At 39.2% G+C, this 23,220-nt stretch overlaps 1 protein-coding gene across 2 annotated transcripts in view; it reads right to left on the bottom strand.

The window, feature by feature from the left end:
• dpyda.1 (dihydropyrimidine dehydrogenase a, tandem duplicate 1) overlaps positions 1-23,220 on the bottom strand; it is a 181,974-nt gene that overhangs the window by 70,189 nt on the left and 88,565 nt on the right. For both annotated transcript variants that reach the window (XR_010329557.1, XM_064332212.1), the window contains exons 12-13: positions 21,687-21,871; positions 16,049-16,264 (exon numbers count right to left, since the gene is read on the bottom strand). Coding sequence is in view for 1 of the 2 variants with exons in the window: in XM_064332212.1 (XP_064188282.1) it covers positions 16,049-16,264; positions 21,687-21,871 (401 nt within the window). In the remaining variant the exon portion in view is untranslated. The remainder of the gene's footprint in view (positions 1-16,048; positions 16,265-21,686; positions 21,872-23,220) is intronic.

Here is a 23,220-nt window from a genome sequence, read left to right as displayed (position 1 = left end):
TATTTTAATTAGGAACTACCCAATACAAAACAATTAAGATAATAGCATACAAACTTAATTTCATAACATTTGGACATTTTTCCAAGCAGACAGACAAGAAACCTTAATTAGCACTAATTAGACCTAATTTGCATAGGTTTGATAAGGCACAGCAATGCTAAAATCTGAGATTATCTAGCCCTTTATCTGCCAAATGCTACTGTTGGAGAGAGTAATTCACACAGCAAGTAAATTCCCTGTGATTTCCCATTTGTTACCCTGTCACATCTGCTACCCTCTGAGTTGGAGTCAAAGCAGATTTAACATTGTCATAGGAACATTGTTATAGCCATGGGTCAATATAAAAAAGGTTTTAGCTTGGCTTTAACAGTTCAGGTAAGTGAGAGGATTACTACCACCAACTGAAGAAGAGAACAGAATATGTATTGTTTAAAATTGATGGGGGTTTTGATAACAGTTCTCTCAATCATTGTTATAAACTAACCCCAGATATTGATGTTTCAAGAACCCTCATTTGGTTTCTGTATATTTTATGTATGTCATTATGACAAACTGGGCCCTATGTTTGTTTTCTGATCTAGTGGTAGACTAGCAACATTTACTGAATCAAGCACTGCAAAAACATGGAGAGGTACTGAGATATTCAATCTACTGAACATGTAATTTCTGGATATTTTGAGTCACCTTTATTCAATAAAGTTGACTCTGGGCATATGTCTGAAAGGGGTGAAGACATCTGTAAGACACAGTCACTACATACTCATTACTGTAGCTCAAACTGTGTTTGAATTGCAGATGAACAAGATGATTGCCATGATTCTCTTATTTAGAAAACACAGTACTGATCAGTGCAATCAATTTCATACAATCAGCTTTCTTGTTATTATAATTCTGTTGCTATACAAAGTAATACCATTTAATTTGTAATGTTTTGTTACTTAAAAATAAAACATACTATTCTAAACTTTAGTTCCAAGAGCTAAACTTTAAACTCTAGATTTAAAAGGTGTCCGTTACGGAGATATTTACTTTATGGCTGCAAAATATCCATAACATGCAAACCACAGTAAAACAAAAAAACTAATTTAAAAAAATGTCAGTCTTACAACACTGGTAGAGAACTATTCCCGCCCCCTTGAATAGAGATTTAGAATGTGACTGTAAATGGTGAATTAAGACATAAACAGTTTTTTTTTTTTTTTTGTAACTGAGGTACAGCACCCTCCAGTCAATTTACAATGCAGAATTGAGATGGGCATCCCAGGAACTTGGGGGCAAATATGCAAGTCTGTATTTAATGAAGACGTGACCCAGGAACATTTAGCTCCTGGCATTATTTATTATCAGGACAATTCTGAACAAGAGTTTTAATATTAAACAACTAGAAACCATGAAATTGCCCAAAGGGAAAGAAATGGCACATTAGAAAAACATAGGTGTCACACACAGTGGTGAGCGATAAGCTTTATATTTTTCCACCCTTTTCTGGTGCTATGCATCCCAAGAAAAATGAACTCAGACGGATGTTACTTGTGCTCCACACAGAAACATTATCATACAGTATTCCAGCCCAGGGACTACAGTGCATGTACTACAGTAAGACATTCACAGAAAAGATTCACCTTTTTCTCCCATTTCCGTTCAGCTCCGCTGCTACATAACACAGCCCTTTCCAGTCCTTTTCGACTTAATACCGATGAAGTAATTCTATCTGTTAGCGTATAGACTTATCCAACTGTCCATTCAAATGCTGTAACCTGTTGGAAAATAGCCTTGGCATGCATATTGCGCTTCACACATAGTCTGATTCTTCAACAGCTGCTTATATGTTTTAAGCAAACTGTTTTATCACACCAGCACAGGCTCCTAATCCCTCAGTACTGCAAACAGCCTTTTGAAAGGGGAACACAGAAGATAAATAGTAATCATATATTGTGTACTACTTCATGCCACATACAAAGCCGTGCTCTGATTGGCTGACTTCAGAGCTACATTCTAAGTAATCATTATATGGATGTTACATCCGTCCCTTTATTGACCTTATCACGGCAAAGCCTTATTCAAATTTGAATACACTCGGAATTCCATCTGCTGTTTTTTTTTTTTTTTTCAAAGCTGACACAGAAAATCATTCGACCACAATTATCACTGAGACTATAACAGTCATTATCCATGGAGGTTTGGGTTAATGCCAATGAATGTTAAACAAACTTTGTATTTTTCTTTTTTCTCCTTCCATTCACCACATTAAAATGAAGTGGTATTTTTAAAACATATGTTTCACTGCCGTGAAGAAGGTCCTGTTCGGCCTCATCCTTTGTCCTCATTTCTTGTCTTGCCTCTGCCTTCGAGAGAAGGTCAAGTATGGCACATACAGATGAACAGAAGATAATCCCACACATTAAACCACAGGATAGCACTAATACCATATCAAATATTTTACTACTCTAAAACAAAACTGCACGTCTCTTGCAATTCTTGTATGGATTCTTTTAAGGTTTCCCGGATGAAACCTTGACTATCCCAGAGCTTAGACTTTTGGGTCCAAAGAATAAAAGTGTAAATCGGGAAATGAACACTTTGAAACAAAAACAAACAAAAAATGCATTATATTGACTTGTTTTAAAAAATCACGCATCTGCAGCATTAAAATTCTAAACTAATTAGAGCACTGTTTCCCCCCTTAACACTTCCCTGGGATTAAACATGCATTACGTGAAAAAAACAAAATACAAAACAAAAAACCACACAAAACATGCATGCCCATGACCTTGAATTGTTGCTGCAGGCTGGGCCAAATTGCTTTTCATTTTTCCATTCAATCACAATCAGAACAAAAATAACACTCTGGAGTTGGACAAAATGTTTCAGTCATTACCTGAATTCTTTACCCTCCAAGCAGTAGTGCGGACGCCTACATTCATCTAGCAGATTGCTTCTTTTACTTTCTTTCTTCTAAGTGTGGCTAGCAGAAATATTTATGCATACACACACGGCATTGTCTAGTTGCCTGCAACTATAACGATTACATCTGATTTTTTTTGTTTTTTTACAGATTTTTCCTATTATGAGATCCGGTATTCAAAACAGACAAAATAGTGCTCTGTGCATGTCCCCATTATCTACTTGGAGGGTCATGATCACATAACCTGACTCTGAAATATAGCACTTCTATTATGCTGCGCTGATATCATATTGTGATAATGGTGCCACATTTTATCAAAATGGCCCGAGATCCTTTTGTGTTGGGGTTTTCACGCCTTTAAATACAATCGTCATTGAGGAAACACCAAAAGTTATATAAAGGTAATTTTCTCATTTGTGAGTGCTAAAATATTAGTGGTTGCTGTTAACAGCAAATGACATAAACATGCAACTGAATGAAGTCACAGTTAAAATGCTGGGGGGGTCTTAAAATCGAATATAAGACATATGTACGGGTATCGGAACAGCACTCAGTTCAGTGGGGCTAGTCAAGCTCTCTGCTTATTGTGGAAATCTTGAGGTACCATAATTACACCAAGGAGCCCAAGTCCAGACATTAATCATTATAAATAGCCATGACAGAAAAATCAAAGCATGGCAGTTTCAGTTCACCTCCACAGCCCACCCGTCCAACACGCCGCTTCCGAAACTTACAGAAAAAAGGGCCCTGTTGCAGTTCTGGAGTTCTGAAAACCATTCATCTTTGTCCTCAAAGTGCAGCTCTAACACTTGGTAGCCCATCATTTAATCCTGTTGTTTATAGCACGCATCAGAGCAGGGGGGTGGATGTGTGGCACTAGCTACTGTATGGATAACAAGACTCCCCCCGATACAGCTATTAATAGGTATTGAAGAAAATCTTTGTCAGTGCGTAGGACTCCACCTCTCTCAAACAAAGGGGCAACTTTGATCCCTGCTAGCAATGATGCAATTTAACAAAAGGCCATATGGCTTCCTGACAAAACCATTATTTGATTTATGTTTTACACAACTACCTTGAAAACAGTTTTCCAGCACATTATTTATTGATACACTGTATATCTTCTGCTATGGCATAACAACATAAAATGCTACAGTACATTCTCCACTTTGTTACACCTAACTCATATCATTAAATAATTTTGCAGACAAAAAATTCTGTTGCATAGGGTACAGCGGGCATTCTGCACAGCCTGAAATACATTTCCAGGGCTTAACACCTTACACCAAATAAAGTATGAACCAAATAAAGCATATTTCTGACATCTACTTTGTCCGTTTCCAAATATTTACATGCCAATTCAGGTACAATCTACAAATGTCACATTGCTAAATAAAGTTTTTACTCGTAAGTAGATTTGTCTTTTCACTAAATAAAAAGGAATAGTTTCCACACAACATATTCACAATCAATGACGAAACAATTCTTCAGCCCGTTTCCCAGACACAAGTCAAATTGATAAGGGGAAGAAGCTATTAAAGCTGCTATTCTAAATCAAACTCTGCTTCTTTTAATCCCTTCTGGAAAATTCAATGTTGTGCACATACACTGCAACAAGCCAGCATGTGGATTTATCCATGCTGATGTTAGTTTAGATTTCTGACAGATAACCTCAACCCTCGTAAGCCTCTCTGTATAGCCGTCACTTATAAATCTGAGAAACCTTCAATCAAAAAACCACATCTAACCAACAAATCTGCACCCAGCAGTGTTAGCCTTGATAAAGTATTTGACAACTATGTGTTGCACTCTGAAAGCATTCATGAATACAATATGCACCAGCCTTTAATTTCAATGGCAGGAGTGAATAGAATTCTCTTTAGGAAAAGAACTACTCCATCTGGTACGAGACCTCTACTTTTCTTTTGTTATACGGAATTGGAAAGACACATAAAAGCCATTACAAAATTTGTTCCATGAAATCAAATATCTAAATGAATTCTGATATCCTGAACACTGGTTCAAATTAAGTCAAATGTCAATAAAGCGGAATACAGGTTATGCTCTTTAATGCTAATGCATTTTCCTTTGCAGCAAGTAAAAATGTCATACATTATGAGAACATTGGTCAAGGTACAGGTAAGAAAAGGCATATGAAGTTTCAACTATCCCCCTTTTTTCATAAATGGCATGTTCTTTAGGAATGGAAATGAACAGGGCTTTCCCCCCGACTCTTTATTTAAGGATCAAATTTAACAGGCATCCTCATGGCGTGTGAGCGTGTATGATTTCCAAATATTTAATGCATTAAAGTATTTATTTTTTTAAGAAAACAAAGGCACAATTTTAAAACAGGAAAATCTGGTAGGCTATGATCTAGGGAACTCCTTGATAAATCACTCTAAGAGCTAGTTTAAAGAGATATACCATATTATCTTTCTTTGTCGATGTCTCACAAAACAAAAAACAAAAAAAAAAACTGCCAGCATCGAATAAGAAGTACGAAGATATCAACGGAAACAAGAAAAGAACAAATGGCAGACCAGTCTTGCTTTTTAGTGCTTCCGAAAACAGTATTTTTCCTAAAAAAAATACTTTAAAAAATGAGCACAGTTTCACAACACATCCCCAGCAAGCCTAGACATGTGTTCCATTTTGCCAGCAATTACTGTGTACGTGAAAGTCATTCTAAAGGTGCATTTTAAGCCCTGCCCAAAAGAGGCTTAATATATTAATGTCAAAGCAGAGGATATGAAGACCCTTTTGATGAATGAAGAAGGATATTGTCTGTCAGCTTAGTCATTAATGCTTCTCACAGATTTTTCACGAGATAATATAAAAAACTCAATTGTGCAATTTGAGATTCTTCAGGTTGTTGAAAAAAGGGTAAAGAGGCGTAGTGATAAATTGCGCATGCAGCTTCCTTTTGTATACCAATTACCAAAAGCAACATTATTTCAAACTGCCATGCTGAGAGAATATGTTCTGGGATGTGCTTTCTTTCCTTGAGATCAATAACGTAAACCACAGGTTGGAATTGGGTGCGGGTGCATGTGTGTATGTGCGTGTGCACACTTCCTCCCAGCATTTGTTCCTGAAAATGAAAATGCTAATGACACAAATGGGGGAAGCTGTGCCTGAAGACAATGGATACTGGGCGCCTGCCAATCATGCTGTAGGACCTCCCCCTGTCTCCTCAGTGACGAGAACACGTTCTTCTCACCTCTCAAACACAAGCTTCTATCTCCTCCAAAAACCGTGACAGTGCTGGAATCGATGCAAGAAGCAAAGTGGGAACAAATGGCATGTTATGCTATTTAACACATGGGCGTCAGTGCCTTTTCTTTCCTGAGTGATCTATCACTTCACTATGCTATGATTGCCTATGTGTGGTGTGTAGACACACATACATTTTCAAGACATTGTGTAGACAAATGGTAGTCTTTTAAACACCCGCAGCTACAACTGCACTCCCAAACACAAGGGAGGGGGAGATGGCTCCAAACTGTCTAACATGTTTGATGAATCCAAGGTTTCAAGCACGATAGGAAAAGTTTATGAATGACTACAAACACTGACTCATCACAGACTTACAACTGATTTCACCTCAGTGATTGATGAGCAAAAGACCAGTGCCGACTGCAGCACATATATTACAATGGAATACAGAAATACAAGAAGAAATATTTAGAGAATTTTGGCACACAAAACAAATTCAACAAATGTTAAATGGTACACTGTATGAGGCCTAATGGGTGCATGTGCTCAATTAATACATAAATATATATGTATATGAGGTTATAAAAGTTAAAATGCATGGCAAAATGAACAGTTTTCAGGAAATTAGGAAACAAAGCTGATTTCACAGCACAATTTATCTGCCCTCTCACCCATGGAAGATAGTCACTGCTACTTTGATCTCCCAATTAATGGGTATATTTAAATACTGTAAACATGTAACCAAAGCTAATGAGGCTAGAAAATTCTGCTTTTTTTATCAGACAGCATAAATTCCACTTTCACTAATTTGCTTGTTAAATAAATACAAGCCAGTGGTCTGTGACTGGTGCTTTCTATGCCAAATCTGTTTTTCATTTTTTCCAGACCAGAGGTTTCAGATCAGTCAGAAAAACAAACAGGGGGACGTCCTTCTACTAGCGGGGAAAGATAATTCCCGTGGCAAACCACAGGGGCCACCGTTCCGGCTTTTACAGCACGTTCCCATTGGATGGACCGTCTCGTTAGGGCGGAGCACTTTTACCCTGTCCACTGAGGTCGTGAGCCACACGCATCTGCTGCTTTGATAGGAGGTGAGGGACAGAGGAATTATGGGGCCGGTGTGTCAGAGTGGCGAAGGGCAGCGGCACAAAGCCTTGAGCTGAGTCCAACGCTGGTTTCGGCGGCTGTTCCACGCCCGCCGCTAGGCCTCCGCCACAGCGCCCAACGTCTCGCCCAGGCACGTCTGTAACCTCAGGAACCCAGCGAAGTGCTCTCGCTGCCACCCGATGCAGCACCAGAGACTGCTGGCGCAAGCACCGTGTCTGCCGATGACATGTACAAGGGTCACGTCCTATAGACTCTTATTTTCTTTTTCTTTTTTTTGCTCTTTTTTAAAAGGTTATGTTTTAACCTATATCGCCCTGCCCCCGGACCCGATGATGGAGTGTGGCGACACTGACCGCGGCCGCACACCCGCGCCCCTCGCCCTCCCCACCCCACCACCCACCCCCCCTCCCTCCAGCCGCGCTCGGGTCTGCGGAGCAGCGTAGGAGCAGCGCTCGCGTCCAGCGCGCCCCGCCGAGCTGCCCTATCGATCAGGCGGCAGGATATCGAGCAGATCACCTGCCTGCGTGTCATGTCTCCGTGTTCCTGGGCCAGAGTCGGTCTCTTCGAGGGGGGGCTCCAGTGCTGCGGCCTCTATCTGAGCACGGCGCCTTATCTGATGCCGTGTCAAGGCCAGATGGGCTACCTGGACAGCTGTTGCATCTCTGCCCAAAGTGGCCCTGCTGTCTCTCTCAGTCACTGACAAGCCCGGTGGCAGGCTTTGCAGGGCTTGCCTGTACCTACTTTACCAGCGATAATTAATGCACCAGCTCAGCAGACGCAAACCTCAGTTTTAAATAGTGACTCAGAGTAAAAGTGCAAGCATAATGCCATGTTGACTCACAGTACGCCATTTATTCCCATCAGCGGTGTGGCACCTTTCTAAAGAGGCAAGCGATATCTGGGAAAAGTGGTGCAATAAGGAGGGCTTGCCAACCTTAATCGAAGTGTCACAAAAAAAAAGAAAATACCACCACGCTCAAAAAAGAAAAAAGAAAAAAAAAACCGAGGAATGACAAACCAAACAAAATCGCACCGTGCTGATTTTTGTTTACAACCTTTAACGGAAAAAAAAGACGGCTGGGGTACGGGCCAAAAAAAAAACAAACTTCCCGAGCGGAAGAAAGACAAAGCGAGTCGCGGGGAAGGCTCGTTGCTAATTTGGGCCCGGGCCCGCCGACTGTCACCGCTGAGCGCCGGGCGCATGAGGAACTCTCCCCGCACACATGACAAGAGCTCTGTTTGCAGTGTATCCTGAATCTGTCACACTCTGCCTCGCCGCTTCCCCGTGTCATGTTCTCCGCTACTCACTGCCAGTGTGCCAATTACACAAGCTGCTTCCCAGGCACCCGACAAAAATTCCACAAGACTGCTGTGCAAGCTTACCCTAATTAACCATCAGCTTAATTAGACAATTTACTGTGTAATTAGCAGGCAATTAGTCAACACCTCTCAGATCTTACTGACTGCTTTGACAGTCCCCGTTTTCTACGCCGGGGTTTTGGAGTCAAAATCACCTACGATGATTTTACTTAAATCCGGGGTGTAAAAACCACAGCAGAACATTGTGCATAATTACTAATACGGACGCGTGTGCGGTTAAAGACGCGGGTTTGTTAAATATAAGATCCTCCTCCGCAGTGTCTCTTACCCTGGACACTGCTGGAAAGGGTTTCGCCTTGGCAGGCTCTGACAATGCCTTGATCTCTGCGAGCACTGAGCAAGAATTCTTTGCAAGGTGCAGAAGGCGCAGGGAAGTTAACTGCATGTTTCACAACCAAATTATGAAAGCAAAATATGAAGTCCTTGCTATGCTAATGACACTTCAGCACGTCGCTGCAATGGCATGGAAGCCGTTTCTAAAACGTAAAATCCAAAATAAATACAATAAAATAAAGATAAAAGTTTCGGGTGGTATTTAGAAGGGTGATGCATACTCTACTCCTCTTATTTGCAGTGTTTACATAGCATTCTCCAGGCAGATGTACTGTTCTGCAGTGAAATCAAACTCACTCAGAAACGCAGCAGCCCCTGGAGACTCCACTGTTACCTTCTCACTGGATCATACCACTGAGAGAGAAATAAATAAACAGGAGTGGAGGTGTACATTGAGATCGGCTCCTCTCCCCATGTGGGACAGACAGCAGAGGAGGGGAACAGAACTCTCCTCAATAAAAACTAACACCAAAGCATGGTTTTGTATTGTGGCCAACTGGTCATAGAAGTGGACAATAAGAACGATGGAGGAGGAAATGACAAGACACACTTTTTAATAGAGGCCATTGAAAAATGTCTGCAAGCTGTAGTCAGGCTGCAAACACTGGAGAAATGAACACGCATTGCATTGAAACCGAACAATTTTATTTTATGAATATTCATATTAATATTCAAACCGAAAGAGGTCATTAAGTGATACAACAATACTGAGAACAAGCCTGAAATGAAGATAGTTAGGTACCCAGCCGTTTGTCGGTCACGTAAGAAAATGGGAGAGCATAAAAAAAAATTCATTACGTTATTCAAAAAGGCAACTTTCCAAATAAATTCAGGCCTACTGCATAAATATGCAAACGGCCGCGCCGTGTAGACCAGGGGGTAGCGTTATAAAAAACTATTTTTCACAAAATTGACTTATTGTCACATTTACATTTTCATCAGACTTTTCACTAAACTGCCAAGGCATTACAAATGAATTATCGCAAAATATATTGTTTGCTTAGTGTGTGGGTAAAATAGCTCAATTGTGAAAATGTTGGAAAAAAATTCCATTGACTCCAAACCAGAACACTACTTCCACTGCATAATGCTGTTGTTTGTGCAGACAGACAATCCAGCAGAAAGAGGAAATTGGAGACATTGGGGGGGGGGGGTGAATATGAAAACATATTGAACAGGAATTTTATGCGTTAGTATCTATTTAAACGGATGGTGCAACCCAGGAACAGAGAAGGTAGGATCAGGAATGTGTGCCTGTATTTGAGACAAAAGTGTTTCAGAAGCTGAGGGATAACTTGTGGGTCTATACCGCAAAAATGGTGGCCATCATTGTAGTACTGCTGTGGGCTGAGGAGGTCAGACCAGACTGGGTGGTAATATGATCAGATTTCACACCCGGCCTGGAAGGCTTGTCCACCGCAGTGCTATGAAGACAGGCCCTGGTCACTGAGGGGCACACGGCAGTTTACAGACTTCACATGATGGGTATGGTAGGTTTGGTTTTGTTGGATACCAGTACACATGGGGGATGAAAGACAATGAAGTAGCTATTAAAAAGGGGGCACTGAGGTTTGAGAAGGTGACTTTATAAAGGTGCCATATTATAAAAGAGAAAGATCTCATTAGCGCAGAGATCAGTTTAGGATGGCAAAAAACTTTTGATGGCATTCACATAATATAAGGCCATTCGTTAAGGGGGAGGGCAATCCAAGGGACGTGCAGAAGAATGAGGTTATAATTGCAAACCTGAGGTGAAGTCACTCAGGGCATAACTATTCAATAATTATGTTAGGGAAATGGAAAACAGGCAACTGTCCACACTACAGTGCCAGAAACAGTTGAACATGCGCTGATTTACTGTAAACTTTATGTAAGGGGAAAAAAGACATGTGGGAAAGAATAAAAGGAGCAGGAAGAATTCATTTTACACTCTGTGGGCTAGTGGGTTACAGTACTGGGTACAGACAAGGGCAAAATGTCATTTTGAAGTTCATATACTCGACTGGTTTTGGAAGGGAGGTTATGACTCCGTAACATAACCACTGAGTATGCACCTATCCATAAAACCTACAGCACAGCAGGAGCAGCAGCAACAGCAGAAGAAGAAGAAGAAGAAGAAGAATCATCATTTGGCAATATCAACGCACCCCATATCACTACATTAGTACCACAACCCGTCAGTGTGCATCCAAGCCTGTAGGCTTCCGTGAGTGTGCTCCACATATGTACTAAACCCATTTGTCAAAAGCATGGTGAAGTACAATTTCATTTGACTATATTTGTACATTATTTCTCACACTGCTCATTAGTCCATTGTCTGTGGTCGTTGCACCACTGTAAAATATGAATTTGTCATGACTGAGACCTGTCTATGGTATTCTGTCTATGGAGTTCTTCAGACTGTTCTTGATGAAACTGCCTGCTCATGCCCTAGTTTTCAGTTAACTGACCAAGAGTTGCTCACTGGTTTTGCCTTACACCTCAAACTAAAGCTCAGTCATCACAATCCAGGAGTGTGTGCTATGACCACAGTTGCCCTTTGTTACTGATGCCTTTCCCTCAGAATTCCGTGCCCACACCATCTCAGACACCGTTCCGCATGAAACATCAGCATGCAGAGCTGTCTTCATCCATGAACCTCCAGCCAAAAGTACCACAACAATCACCCCTCTTTCAAAGTCACTGAAATCTTGCCTTATTGCAAGCACTAATTATTGGCAACACGACCTTCCCAGCATTTGTTTTTTCATGACCCGTGCTGATACAGTGTTATTTGATTAAGTAACTCATGGAGCACACACTTGTGGAAGCACATACTTTCAATATACTCAGTCCCTCATTTATACATTTTTCTGCATATACTTGTTGGCCACTACCTATGTATAGACTATTTATTTTTACCCACATGTGCATCTGACAACTATAGTGACCAGTAAGTAAATACCTAGTAAACATAGAATTCCAGTGTTAATGATATACATTATTCCAGCGGAAGAACAGAAATGTAGGTCATTGAATCAGATTTAATAAAAGACACTTGCATATAGAATCAGGTCCAGATTAACCCAGTGCCTTATCTCTGTAAGGGCTTCTTTCCTAGCACTCAATACGGAGACAGGAAGTAAGAATTTCAAGCCAATGAAAATTAGTTTAAATGAAAAGATTGACACTCATGCGTCTGATCAATTGGTCAGAGCACTCTATAAAATACCCACCATTTCAAGCTAAAAGCTCTGTTGGGTCACATATTTTCAAGCATGTTAAATTCAGTTCAGTGTTCTCTGCAGCACAGAACAATATTAAATCATGAGAAAATAGACCGTTGCTACTTCAAGATGGCATCTACCTTCCTGGCAACATTATGCAAAATTAAGTAGTTCATTTTGGTTCACTTATTTCATTTGCTTACATAAAAAAAAAACAAAAGGACAAGGCCAACCTCACCTGTGCTTGTCACAAATACAGCCTTTTATTTAAATCTGCCAGGGTTTACAGACAAAAAGGTTTTATATTTGAATACCATTGCTAAAACCTGTGCAGTTAGTTTATAAAAGGTTTCATTTGCTTCCAGCAAGCTATTATGCAATAACAGACGTGTATGTTTATTGACTATAAGATGCATGATGATGCACAGGTATGAACAAACACTAAAACACAATATAGATAATTTGGTTGTAAACAGTTTTCCTACTATAGCAACTGCAATTATTTAAAAAAATATTTTAAAGTTTAGTTTCAGTTTCTTGTGTTTTCACACAAATAGAAGAGAAAACTGCATCCTATTGTTGCAGTGTTACATAGAAACTAATGTTCAATTACTGTAAATCTCAACATTCCAGAACAAGCTCAAGACCTGTATAGCTTTCTCTGCTTTAATTTTCTTTAGACATTAAGCAACTAACTTGTATTCAGTGAATAAAGTAGGTTGATTAGTATGTGCCACCACAAGCCATGAAACAATGCGAGTGGGGTCAGAAGCCAGAAAGAATGTTTTTGCCAGAATTAAGCAACTTTCACTCTGGTGTGGTCCAACGTGGATGCAGTACTCTACTGTACTGAGAAGCTACAGTGCATTTACTGTATATATAACATCTTTAAAAAAACATTAATAATTATTCAGCACATGAAAAGAATAACCCATGGATGGGGAACACATTGAGCTACATAGTCCACATTATCTCAGTTAAAATGTCTCCAAATGTATCCACTGCATTCACTACCCGGTAAAAATGTTTATTACATACCTGTTTTTAAAGTGTTTGCTTTCATTTCTAGACATTTTAAACAGGATTAAAAATTGACAACATCTAGCTTAATGCACACTGTTTCATTAACTACAATTTGTAGTTCGAATTAAAGTCCATAGAAACTTTTAGGAGCATATTTTGACATTAATGGACAATAAATAAACACGAAAGCGGGGACGATTGAAAGGTTTATGGTGGAGTACCCTATAAAACACAGATAGAAATATATCCTTTAAAAAATATATTAAAATGTGCTTCTTTCCTTGGACATGAAAAGCTTATTTAATCATATAAACTGTATGTGTACTCCTTGCAAATGTGTTGTAAAGTGCTGCAGGTAATTTAAAAAAATAGATTAAAACTTTTTTAAAAGGCATCATTATGGGGCAACAGCTATATAACAGAGGCCAACAGGACTCCCTTTGGGGTGTAAATGAAGTCCTGCCAAACAAAAACTTGCCGGTAACAGTTCCAGGTATGTTCTCAGCGAATGAGATTTCCTTGACAACAGCCCCAACTCCGCCCTGGGCAGAGGGATGACCATGTGATTCATCTCACTCTGATCAGTTAAAGGTCTAATTGGGCCCCTGAGGTCTGCTCCATCAAATACTGGCCCTTACTCCAGCCTCAAAGCACTACACTGAAACAGATCTTTAGGCTTTGTAATTAACCAGAGACCATCTAAACATATCAATCAGAGACGCTACGTCCAATATTTGGTGCAACGTGAACAGTGCAAATGGGTCACTTCTTTCTGAGCAGCGCTGCTTTTTGCTGGGGGGAGGGGGGTTGTATTACCACCTCTAAGACTCCTTTTCTTTTCTCCTTCCTCTCAACCCACGAGGTCCAACAAAGCCCACAGAAAATAAGTACATTTACATATGCAATTCAGTTCATTAATCCTAATTAATGATGGTACAGCTTGCACATTCAAGCTTTCTGACATTCTTCTCCACCGGACCCACAAGCTAATTTGCGATTCTGTGCACACCCACTCCTAGACGAGGCACAGACCGTGAAGATTTTCATATCCATAGACAATCCACTGTGCATCTTGAATGCTATCAATGCCACACCACGGTAATGTTTTGATAGACGAGCAATGCCACCGAAACAGGATATTAAAAAAGAAGTCCCTCATGTTTAAGTATAATGATAGCAGAGTGCCGCCTGTTCGTTCATATTGACATTAAGAACTTCTTTATCTATCTCCCCAAAGAAAGCCCTATACAATCTTGCAGACTGAACACACAATAAAGAATAATATGATTTCTGTTTACTGAGATATCAGCTGGTATTTCGCTGCACGCTGACAGCCAATAGCTGCAACAGTATATTAGACCCCAATCTGGCATCTACAAATGTCAGGAATAAAGATGGGTGGGGGCGGGGGTGAGTTAGATGCTCACATGTGCAAAAATCAAAAAAAGAAACAAAGTTCACATAAACATACTGTATTTGAGACCAAATCGGCACAATATGCAGCTGTCAATCTCAAAGCCCGACCTGGGAGCAATGGTGTGTGTGAGTTGGGATAATACCATTTCAAGCAGATGTTCAGAGAGAGTATTAATTCTCATTGAACTCCCCTGGTAGGCCCAAGCAAGGCGTATTCCACTTAATCAAAACTGCATTCTGAAATGTTAATATTTTATGTGGCAGCTTGCAATCTCTACCCCTCTCTCTTTCTCCCTGTTCTCTTGCGATCCTCCTCTCTTTCACTCTCAGTCCTCCATCTGCCAAATACCTCGGTCAAATCGAGAAATAAATATTTTGAAACAAAAAGTCTGGACCCACAAACGTACATACAGAGTCTCAACTGTATTCTTCATTATTCAGGGAGAAAGTATCATCTTCATTTCATATTATCTTTACTAATTAACGTGGCCAATTCCTTCAACCATGTAAAAAAAAAATTAAAAGAGCTGACCTTTTCAAACTGACAGGGAGGTGGTCCATGAAACGGGTGAAGGATTTTCATCAAAAAAAGCACCCCAAACTGTTCACGCAATTTGTACATTTAATATAATTATCCTTCTTTCCAAGACTTTTTTCACAGCTAAAATTTTGCTTCAAGGGAGACGGTTACAGGTCAAGATAACAAAATAATTTATCAGAATTCCATTTACTTTGTGGAAGCAGAGCAGAGAAACCTCAAAGTGCAGCTAAAAAGATGCCTGTTCCAATTCAGTACAAGGGGCGTGTTTTCTTTTGTTTTGTCCCCTGCTGAATTTCCATTTGGAGCTTCACTAATCAAGGGATGTCAGCTAGCACCAACCAAACATATGTTACTGATTAATTTTCACATAACCACAATTAGAAAGTAAATTAAAACAAAACTTCAATAAACAACTCTGTTATAAATAAACTGTTTTTTTTTCCTGCTGGACGGGGAAAGAGGGAGTGCACAGTTTTAAACGAGGCAGATGCCTTGCACTCTAAAAGGAGCTGATTGGATTTTCTACCTTTGATGTTTCAGACATTTTTATTGTCTCACAGTTCATCGGCTCTGTTTTGACAGTGATAGTGTAAATGATGGGCCAAGCTGGGCTGAATGGCTTGTTCTTCTCAATATGTATTCACATTTTCTGTTTATGTGTCTCTTGTGTGTGTTTTTTTATTTTTTATTTTTGTCTAACAAAATGATAATTTCCCAAACACGCATCATTTCAGGATATTATATCTTTATGTCTACCCTGATTCATTAAATATTCCGTATTTTTTTAAAGAGACCTTGAATCAGAAGCAATTTATGCTCGAAAACCTAAATTAAATTCATTTCTTACTTCATGATAATTGCAAATACGGCGCAGGAATGCACAGAAAAATCGATTTGCTGGGCAGAGCAGTCCGGTACCTTGTCCAGAGAGAAGGTCTTGGTGAGAGCGAAACCCCATCCCTCTTCGAAAGCCCTGCGGATCATGGCTGTGCTCGTGGTGGGCGGAGCGCTGGCCAGGCCGAAGGGATTGGGGAACTTGATCCCGACCATCTCCACGCTGATGTCCACCGCATCTATGGCCGTGTAGAACATAGGAAGCCGAGGCACACTGTCCACGGTCTGGCTGTGTTTGGACTGTAAAGGAACGGGCAGGGAAAAAACACTTTGATCAACATCACTTGCTTTTGTGCCACGCCAATCAATAACACACGGCGTCCCAAAAAAAAAAAAAAAAAAAAACCCTGCTGAGCCGCTACGCGTGTACATTTCAGAAAATCCGTGAAATTCCCTCGCTGGTAGGGCTTCCATGTTTGGAATGAACTTTCTGGGGGTTTTGACTGAATGCATTATTTCCAAACTGTCTGACATTAGATACATTTAAAATGCTTACACATAATCTTTTTTATGTTACAAGGCCTGTGAATAATCCGTTTTTATGTCTGTCTTCGACTAGGTGAGATACTGTTGAATGCTGATGCAGGATGTGTAAAATACCACATTCCTCAGCATGTTTTCAAGGAGTAAATACAAGGCTGTCAAAGATCAGCCAAAATATATGTCACGCGACCTGCATTCCAAAATACACTGCTATGAGTAAAGTCCCATGAGAACAGCACATCATAACAGTACAATACTGCACCATTTGTAATAATTACAGAAGCCTGTAAATAACCTGTAGATGTTTAGATGGTGTACTGATAGCACTGAATATTAAAAATCCCATGACATATGCTAAGCCAAACAAGTGCACGCATGACACTAAGTCCACACTAACTTCAATTAACAAGCCTACTGGGAAGGCAGAATCCTTCGAGGTTAAGACTGACTGTCATTTAGAATAGGCTTATTTACCACAATAAAAACAAATAAATTAAATACATATATACGCAATGAGAAATACCCATTTCTTATGCATACAAATCGTTCTGTTAAACCTGGAGAATTGGAGCAGCAGTCTCATATTTCTTGAGCTCATCTGGACTGTCTAAATCACACAGTTGAGGGAATATGTGCAATGCACTTTATCCACCTAATTATTTTTGACCTTGCTTTATTATATCAGACACGGTCATTTTATAGTTTCTCTATAGACAAACGTGACAAAGACATGTGTAGGTATCAAAATAATGTTTTGTTCATTCTCTCCCAACAACCATAAATTTGTCTTAATTACCTCTGTACATGATGTCATTTGAATCAATTTGAAAATGCATTCTTTTCTTAACCAAAAATAGTTCATCCCTAATAAGCCACTGGCAATCTAACTCAGGAAAAGGCTTCAAACAGCCTGAAACCTGTGTTACCATAGCAGGTAGGGTATTTTATCCACTTTACGATGGAGTGTCCTTACATACCTTATGGTTCATTACAGTTCTGACTGCATATCCACTTAACCCAGATCTAATTTAAAATACATATAGATATTAACTATAATAAAGTCTACACTAATGTCTCCTACCAAAAAACACAAAAGTAATAGCATACATAAACATGCACACACACAAGCACACATTCACGTACGCACAAATGCATGCACACATATGCACGCACACTCACACACACACACACACACACACACACACCTAAGCACGCACGCACACTCATGTACACACATACGCACACGCACACACACACACACAAATACAAACTCACTTTTGAAGATTAGGTCAGTACCAACTGCCTCCCAGGAAAGGGTTGAAAATTTAAATGGGTTTTGTAATATTCTGCCACTTTGTTTATCTTGCATGATCAAAATACAAAGACAGTCAATGGCAGTCATACATCAGTACTCGCTTTAATTAGCAAAGCGTTTATCAAGCCGCTATGATTGCTTCTGTAATGATGTCACATCAGCATAATGAATAAGGCTGTGTCAAGCAGAGAGGAAGCTGAGACGCATGACAGCTAGGGTTCTCCAGCAACCGCCAGTTCTCCTTAGGAATTTACATCACATTTAAAGGGCACCTCGGGCTAGATGCTCAAAACTATCAACAACACATCTTAACAATTATCATCTAACATGACTGGCACACAGGAGTCTGTAAACAGATATGTACTTTCAATAGAAAACAAAAAGCTAATATATGAAATTTGATCCTACGGAAAGATGAAAGTACTCCTCAAGTCACTGGCTGGTTAATTCCCTTTCCAACTGTGTCATCATTTGGGAATTACAGCTAAAATGTGTGGTTACACTCCAGTTATATTCAAACACTTCCACCGTAGCCAAATTCATTTTGTTTCACAGTGATAAAAAGCAACTGATAATTTTGTGCTATTTTAATATAACTGGGTTGCTTCTTAAGAGTAGAAATATCACAAGCTCAATAAAGACAGATACATCACTACATTAATGCCCTTTTTTGTAAGTCAAAAGTAATACTTTCAGTTGTAAACCATTATAATTCCAGTGTTAGGGCTTGTGGTTCAAGTGATCTTTGACTGACTGTGATATTAATCTGTGAACTTCCCTGCAAATTGCTTGATTCATTTCCCCGTCTCTAGTCCATTACTGTGAAAGCAAAGCAATCTACTGTCCTTCCTTCCTCTGTCCAAGTGGTAATTTAATCGGCAAATAAATACTTATCTTCCCTTTGTCCTGACCACGGCTGCCTTCCAGCAATTAACCTAGGCCCCAACTGGTGAGGCCTGGCAAACACTGCAAGCTCACTGCATAATTTCAACCAAATGGAAGGATTAGGAGGTCAAAGATCTCGACAAGATCACTGCCATGCAAGGAGTGAGCCACGAGCCTAGAATTACTGGCCACGTTTATGGAATGCACTGTTTCAGATTGCCAACAACCTGCCACCTGAAAGTGGCACTTTAAATTTGTGTGTAACTCGTAATTTATAAGAGTACACAAAATGCATTTGGCTCTGCTAAGGTTTAAGCATTATCTTAATATGCAATTCCCATTTTGCCCATGTTATAAAAAAAGGAAAATAACAATGTAATTAGAAAACATCAGATTTGTCATTTTCATATGTAGTCATTTTAGTTTGGATGGCCTTTTTTTTGTTGCACTTGTAAGGAGTGATTATTTACAGTAAATAAAACATATATTTATGTCAGTAAACTGTCCTGTCAGTAAACATAACCCCAGACATTCACACAGAAAGCTATACAGTAGGTGCTGTTAGTGCCTGTGACAAAGCAAGGCAATATAACGTATAAACTGGAGACTGATTTTAAATGTGTAATGTACAAGTAAGTAGTGAGGCTGTTGGTAGAACAGAGTGCACACAATACATGGTTTTCATGTTATATTTCATTTTATTTTATTTCTCTAAAAGCATGGGAATTGTTGATGGCTTGTTCCACATTAGCTTAATCCAAGGCTCTTTCTCTATCCCTTTCTCTCTCTGATGTCCCTCTGTCCCCAGGCAGACACCACTGAAACAAGGTACAGAGTGCTCTCACCTGCAGGTACGTCCTAGTAGCAATCTAATTAAGTTAAATGAGCTTCTATTGCCAATGCCTTAGAGGTATGGCATAGGAAAATAAGCTCTCTATTTAGCGTCCAACTAAAAGCAGTGAATGCTTCCCATAGTAGGCTGTCCCTTATGGTAAATGTGTGATGAGCTGTTAGCACTATGGAGCTAATTTAATGTAAAAGAAAAAACATCTAATTTTTTATACTTGAAAACTTACAATGAACTTTATTTCTTTTAATAGTAACTTATGTTTTTTTTTTTTTTAAATTAGAAATCACAACTTGTGTTTTAAGTCATAAAATATATTTACACTTATAAAAGCTCAATTTTTCCGTGAGTATGGCTAAAACAAATGTCAGATTTCATTTTATGTTTCTTACAGTAGAAATGTGCTTCTGTTCAGTCAGTACATGGAAATAATTAAATGGATACCATACTCTCTAATAACAAAGTAGAATTAGGTTAGTGTGCCTATTAAGTCCAGCCAAATCTAAATTTAGTTTGTTATTTGAAGTTTAATTAATTTCTTGCCTTTTTAACATTTTAGATTGACAAATATTATGAAATATGTGAAAAGTCCAAACTGGTTTAAATAGGCACCTGGCATACCAGTTAAGCCCATAGTTGTTCCAATAACCCTATCACATACATGAAACATATATTTAAATGCATTTTAAATGTATTAATTTATTTGTTATATAGTTTAATCGGTAAAAAAATCAAATCAAATTATAGAACACTGAACATGGAACAAGATCAAATACTTAACCTATAAAAATGTACGACCTTTTGACCTTTTACCACATTTTGTTGCATTGGTATCAGATTGTTTTACACTTAGTTCACATTCCATCTCATGGTGGCCATTTTGAAAGTTGTGATAAAACTTTACTACAGAGGGGACCTTTAAATTACATTTTTTCTGACACTTTTGTTTTTAAGCACTGACTTTAATGTGAAATTAAAAGATTAATGACCTGATATTAGTAAACAATAGCAGATTGCTCATAAACAAACATTATCATTTATAAAATATTATTTCTGAAGCCACACCTCGTGGTATAGGAAAAACACTAGTGACATAACTTGACTAGCACTTAAAATAATTTAACACTTACACATACATCTTTCATTCTTCCTCAGTATTTCCGATTCCCTCTTGTGATTTTCTGTTCATATCAAAATACTCAGTGCAGAGAGGGTTCTAGTTGTACCCTTTTTATTAAGACAAAATGCCTCAAGCATGCATGGACACAAACTGTATGTATGCAATTGTATGTGTTTTAGGCATCTCTTATCTGAAAATAATTCATATTTATTCTTCATTGTGCTGAATTGTGTTTACTATAAGTTGTGTTTATTATAAACCGTATGCTTGTGTAATCTAAACATTGCTCGCCTACTGTGTATTTCAATCCATTTTTATCAACTGGGCTTAATAGGAATATATGATGGCCTTAATTGTAACAACTGTTTTCCATGGTTAAAAAGTTGGAATAATAAATTCTAATTAAAATATATTTAGAAAACAGTTGTTAAGCTTTTAATATAAAAAGTAGGCTAAAGCACTGTGTTGGCCATGTTCAGGTACCTGTTTATGTTCTATGTGAAAGGAGCTATTTTTATTTATGTTTTATGAATTAGGCCCTTCTAAGATAAATGCTATTTTTAAAAATACACTGCACTTTTGTATGTCGCTTTGGTTAAAAGCATCTGCTAAATAAATGTAATGTCATGTAATGTAAAAAAAAAAAGGTTACAGAGGTTATAATTATAAGTTGCAAGCTTGATGTGATTAACAAGTACAAAAAAATGATAGAATTTTATGATCATGTCATTCAACAGCATTCATTAAAATAAGAGCAAAAGATTTGAAGAGTACTTCTGAACATCCAAATATAAAATAAGTATATGGCTGTGCATGTGTAACTATGAGCATGTATATATGAACACCGTGTCTCAAAAAAGAATCTATCCTTGTAACTTTGTCTTCGTGATTAATCAGGTTTTCATATTCTCCCATGTCGAAAGGCCTAATTCTCAACATCTGCTGCAGTCTATCAGAATCAGCACAAATGCAACAACAAGCGAGCAAATGAGTGGAGCGTGGGATGGGGCACCTGGATGTATCGGTGGATGTGCCAGGAAGCCTGCTTTCCGTCGTTCACTGACTCCACGGTGGTGTTGGCCAGGCCAGCGATGTCACCGCCGGCAAACACCCACGGCTCACTGGTCTGCATGGTCTCGGGGTTCAGGTCGGGGAGACCCCATCGGTTAAGCTTGATGGGAGCCATGGCTTCTTTCACTGTTTACACGGACGGGAATCAGAGAGGGGAGCTTGAGGCGCCAGGAATCACACACAGAAAATGTTTCAGAGAAAGCAAATGGCAGGGAGAGAGAGACCTTTTCTTCCCCCTCCGCTAGGTTAATGTAAAACCTCACGGCGCATTCTATTCACTGTACATTTACAAGGAGATACTCTGTCAAGCTGATCTACATTACAAAATGTGTGCTTTTTAAAACGTGCATGGCTATATAATTCATCTTCCGGGGAATGCTTTTCAGCATGGACGATGCCCAACATCTATCAATGAGGAGGACAATATTAAATACAGAGTTGCGGTTTGCACAAGATTTATTACAGACTATTAGAATTACTGAAATTGCTTCACCTCTGCGTTCACACAATGAGTAAGGTCTCAGAAAACAAATACTTAGGCTGTAAAATGAAATCCATGAATGACAGAATAAGAAAAAATTCACATTGCACTGTCCTCTACAGATAATACAGAATGTATTGCCACGGCAATTTGCGATTCTTTCAGCAAGGACAGTAGAAATTGTGAAAACCATGAACACAATTATACACATTGTGCTGGAATAAATACACACGCACACAGACCTCCTGCTTTGATGAATGGATTCATTTAGAGGAAATTGAGAAAAGAAACAACACAGGCTTGATTGCTGTTGAAAGACCCATCACAAATACATTACAGTCAGCAGCTTTGCTCGGTTTTTCAAGAAAACCTTGAACTCTTGACTGGTCGCAACACAAAACCCAAATCACAGATGCCCCATCAGGTTTATCTTGTTTAATTACACTGAGTTCAGACGCATATCTGTGCAAATAATTGAGGAAAAAAAAACAATAAAAGACATAATTAATGGTAAGATTGAAATAAGAGGCCTGGCCAGCCCCCATGGCTATGAGCTGAATATTGTATTCCTGAGATTCCGGACGTTCTCCACTTTTTTAAGTAGCTGAGGATAAGAGTATCTGCTAAGTGAATGCAATGTAATGTAATATTGGGGACTGCCAGTCTGTGTCAAGATTGTAAAAGGGACTAGTGCTCTCAAAGGGGGACAGGGGTGCAGGACAAGACCTTGATTCTTGTTTCAGTCTCCGCTGAATGCCGCCCCCCCCCCCCCAATCCCCACAACAGTCCTCACCTCTTCAAGGCCCAGCCCTGATAATCTCCTTTATCATCATTTCAACAAAAAACCTCTCCATGTAAAGGAATTTGTTTCTTTTTTCTCCTGCTGTTTTTTTTTCTCCCTGTCTGCCGTGGAGAGGCTACCGAGTGTGACAGGGCTTCAGTACTCCAGAGAGATTACTCTTTAAATAAAGCGGCTTCCGGAGAGCCCACTGAC

Source organism: Anguilla rostrata, chromosome 4 (genome assembly GCF_018555375.3).
Source record: "Anguilla rostrata isolate EN2019 chromosome 4, ASM1855537v3, whole genome shotgun sequence".
NCBI classification, from domain to species: domain Eukaryota; kingdom Metazoa; phylum Chordata; class Actinopteri; order Anguilliformes; family Anguillidae; genus Anguilla; species Anguilla rostrata.
The sequence above is the reverse complement of the archived record's forward strand: the minus strand, read 5'-3'. Positions and strand labels throughout refer to the sequence as shown.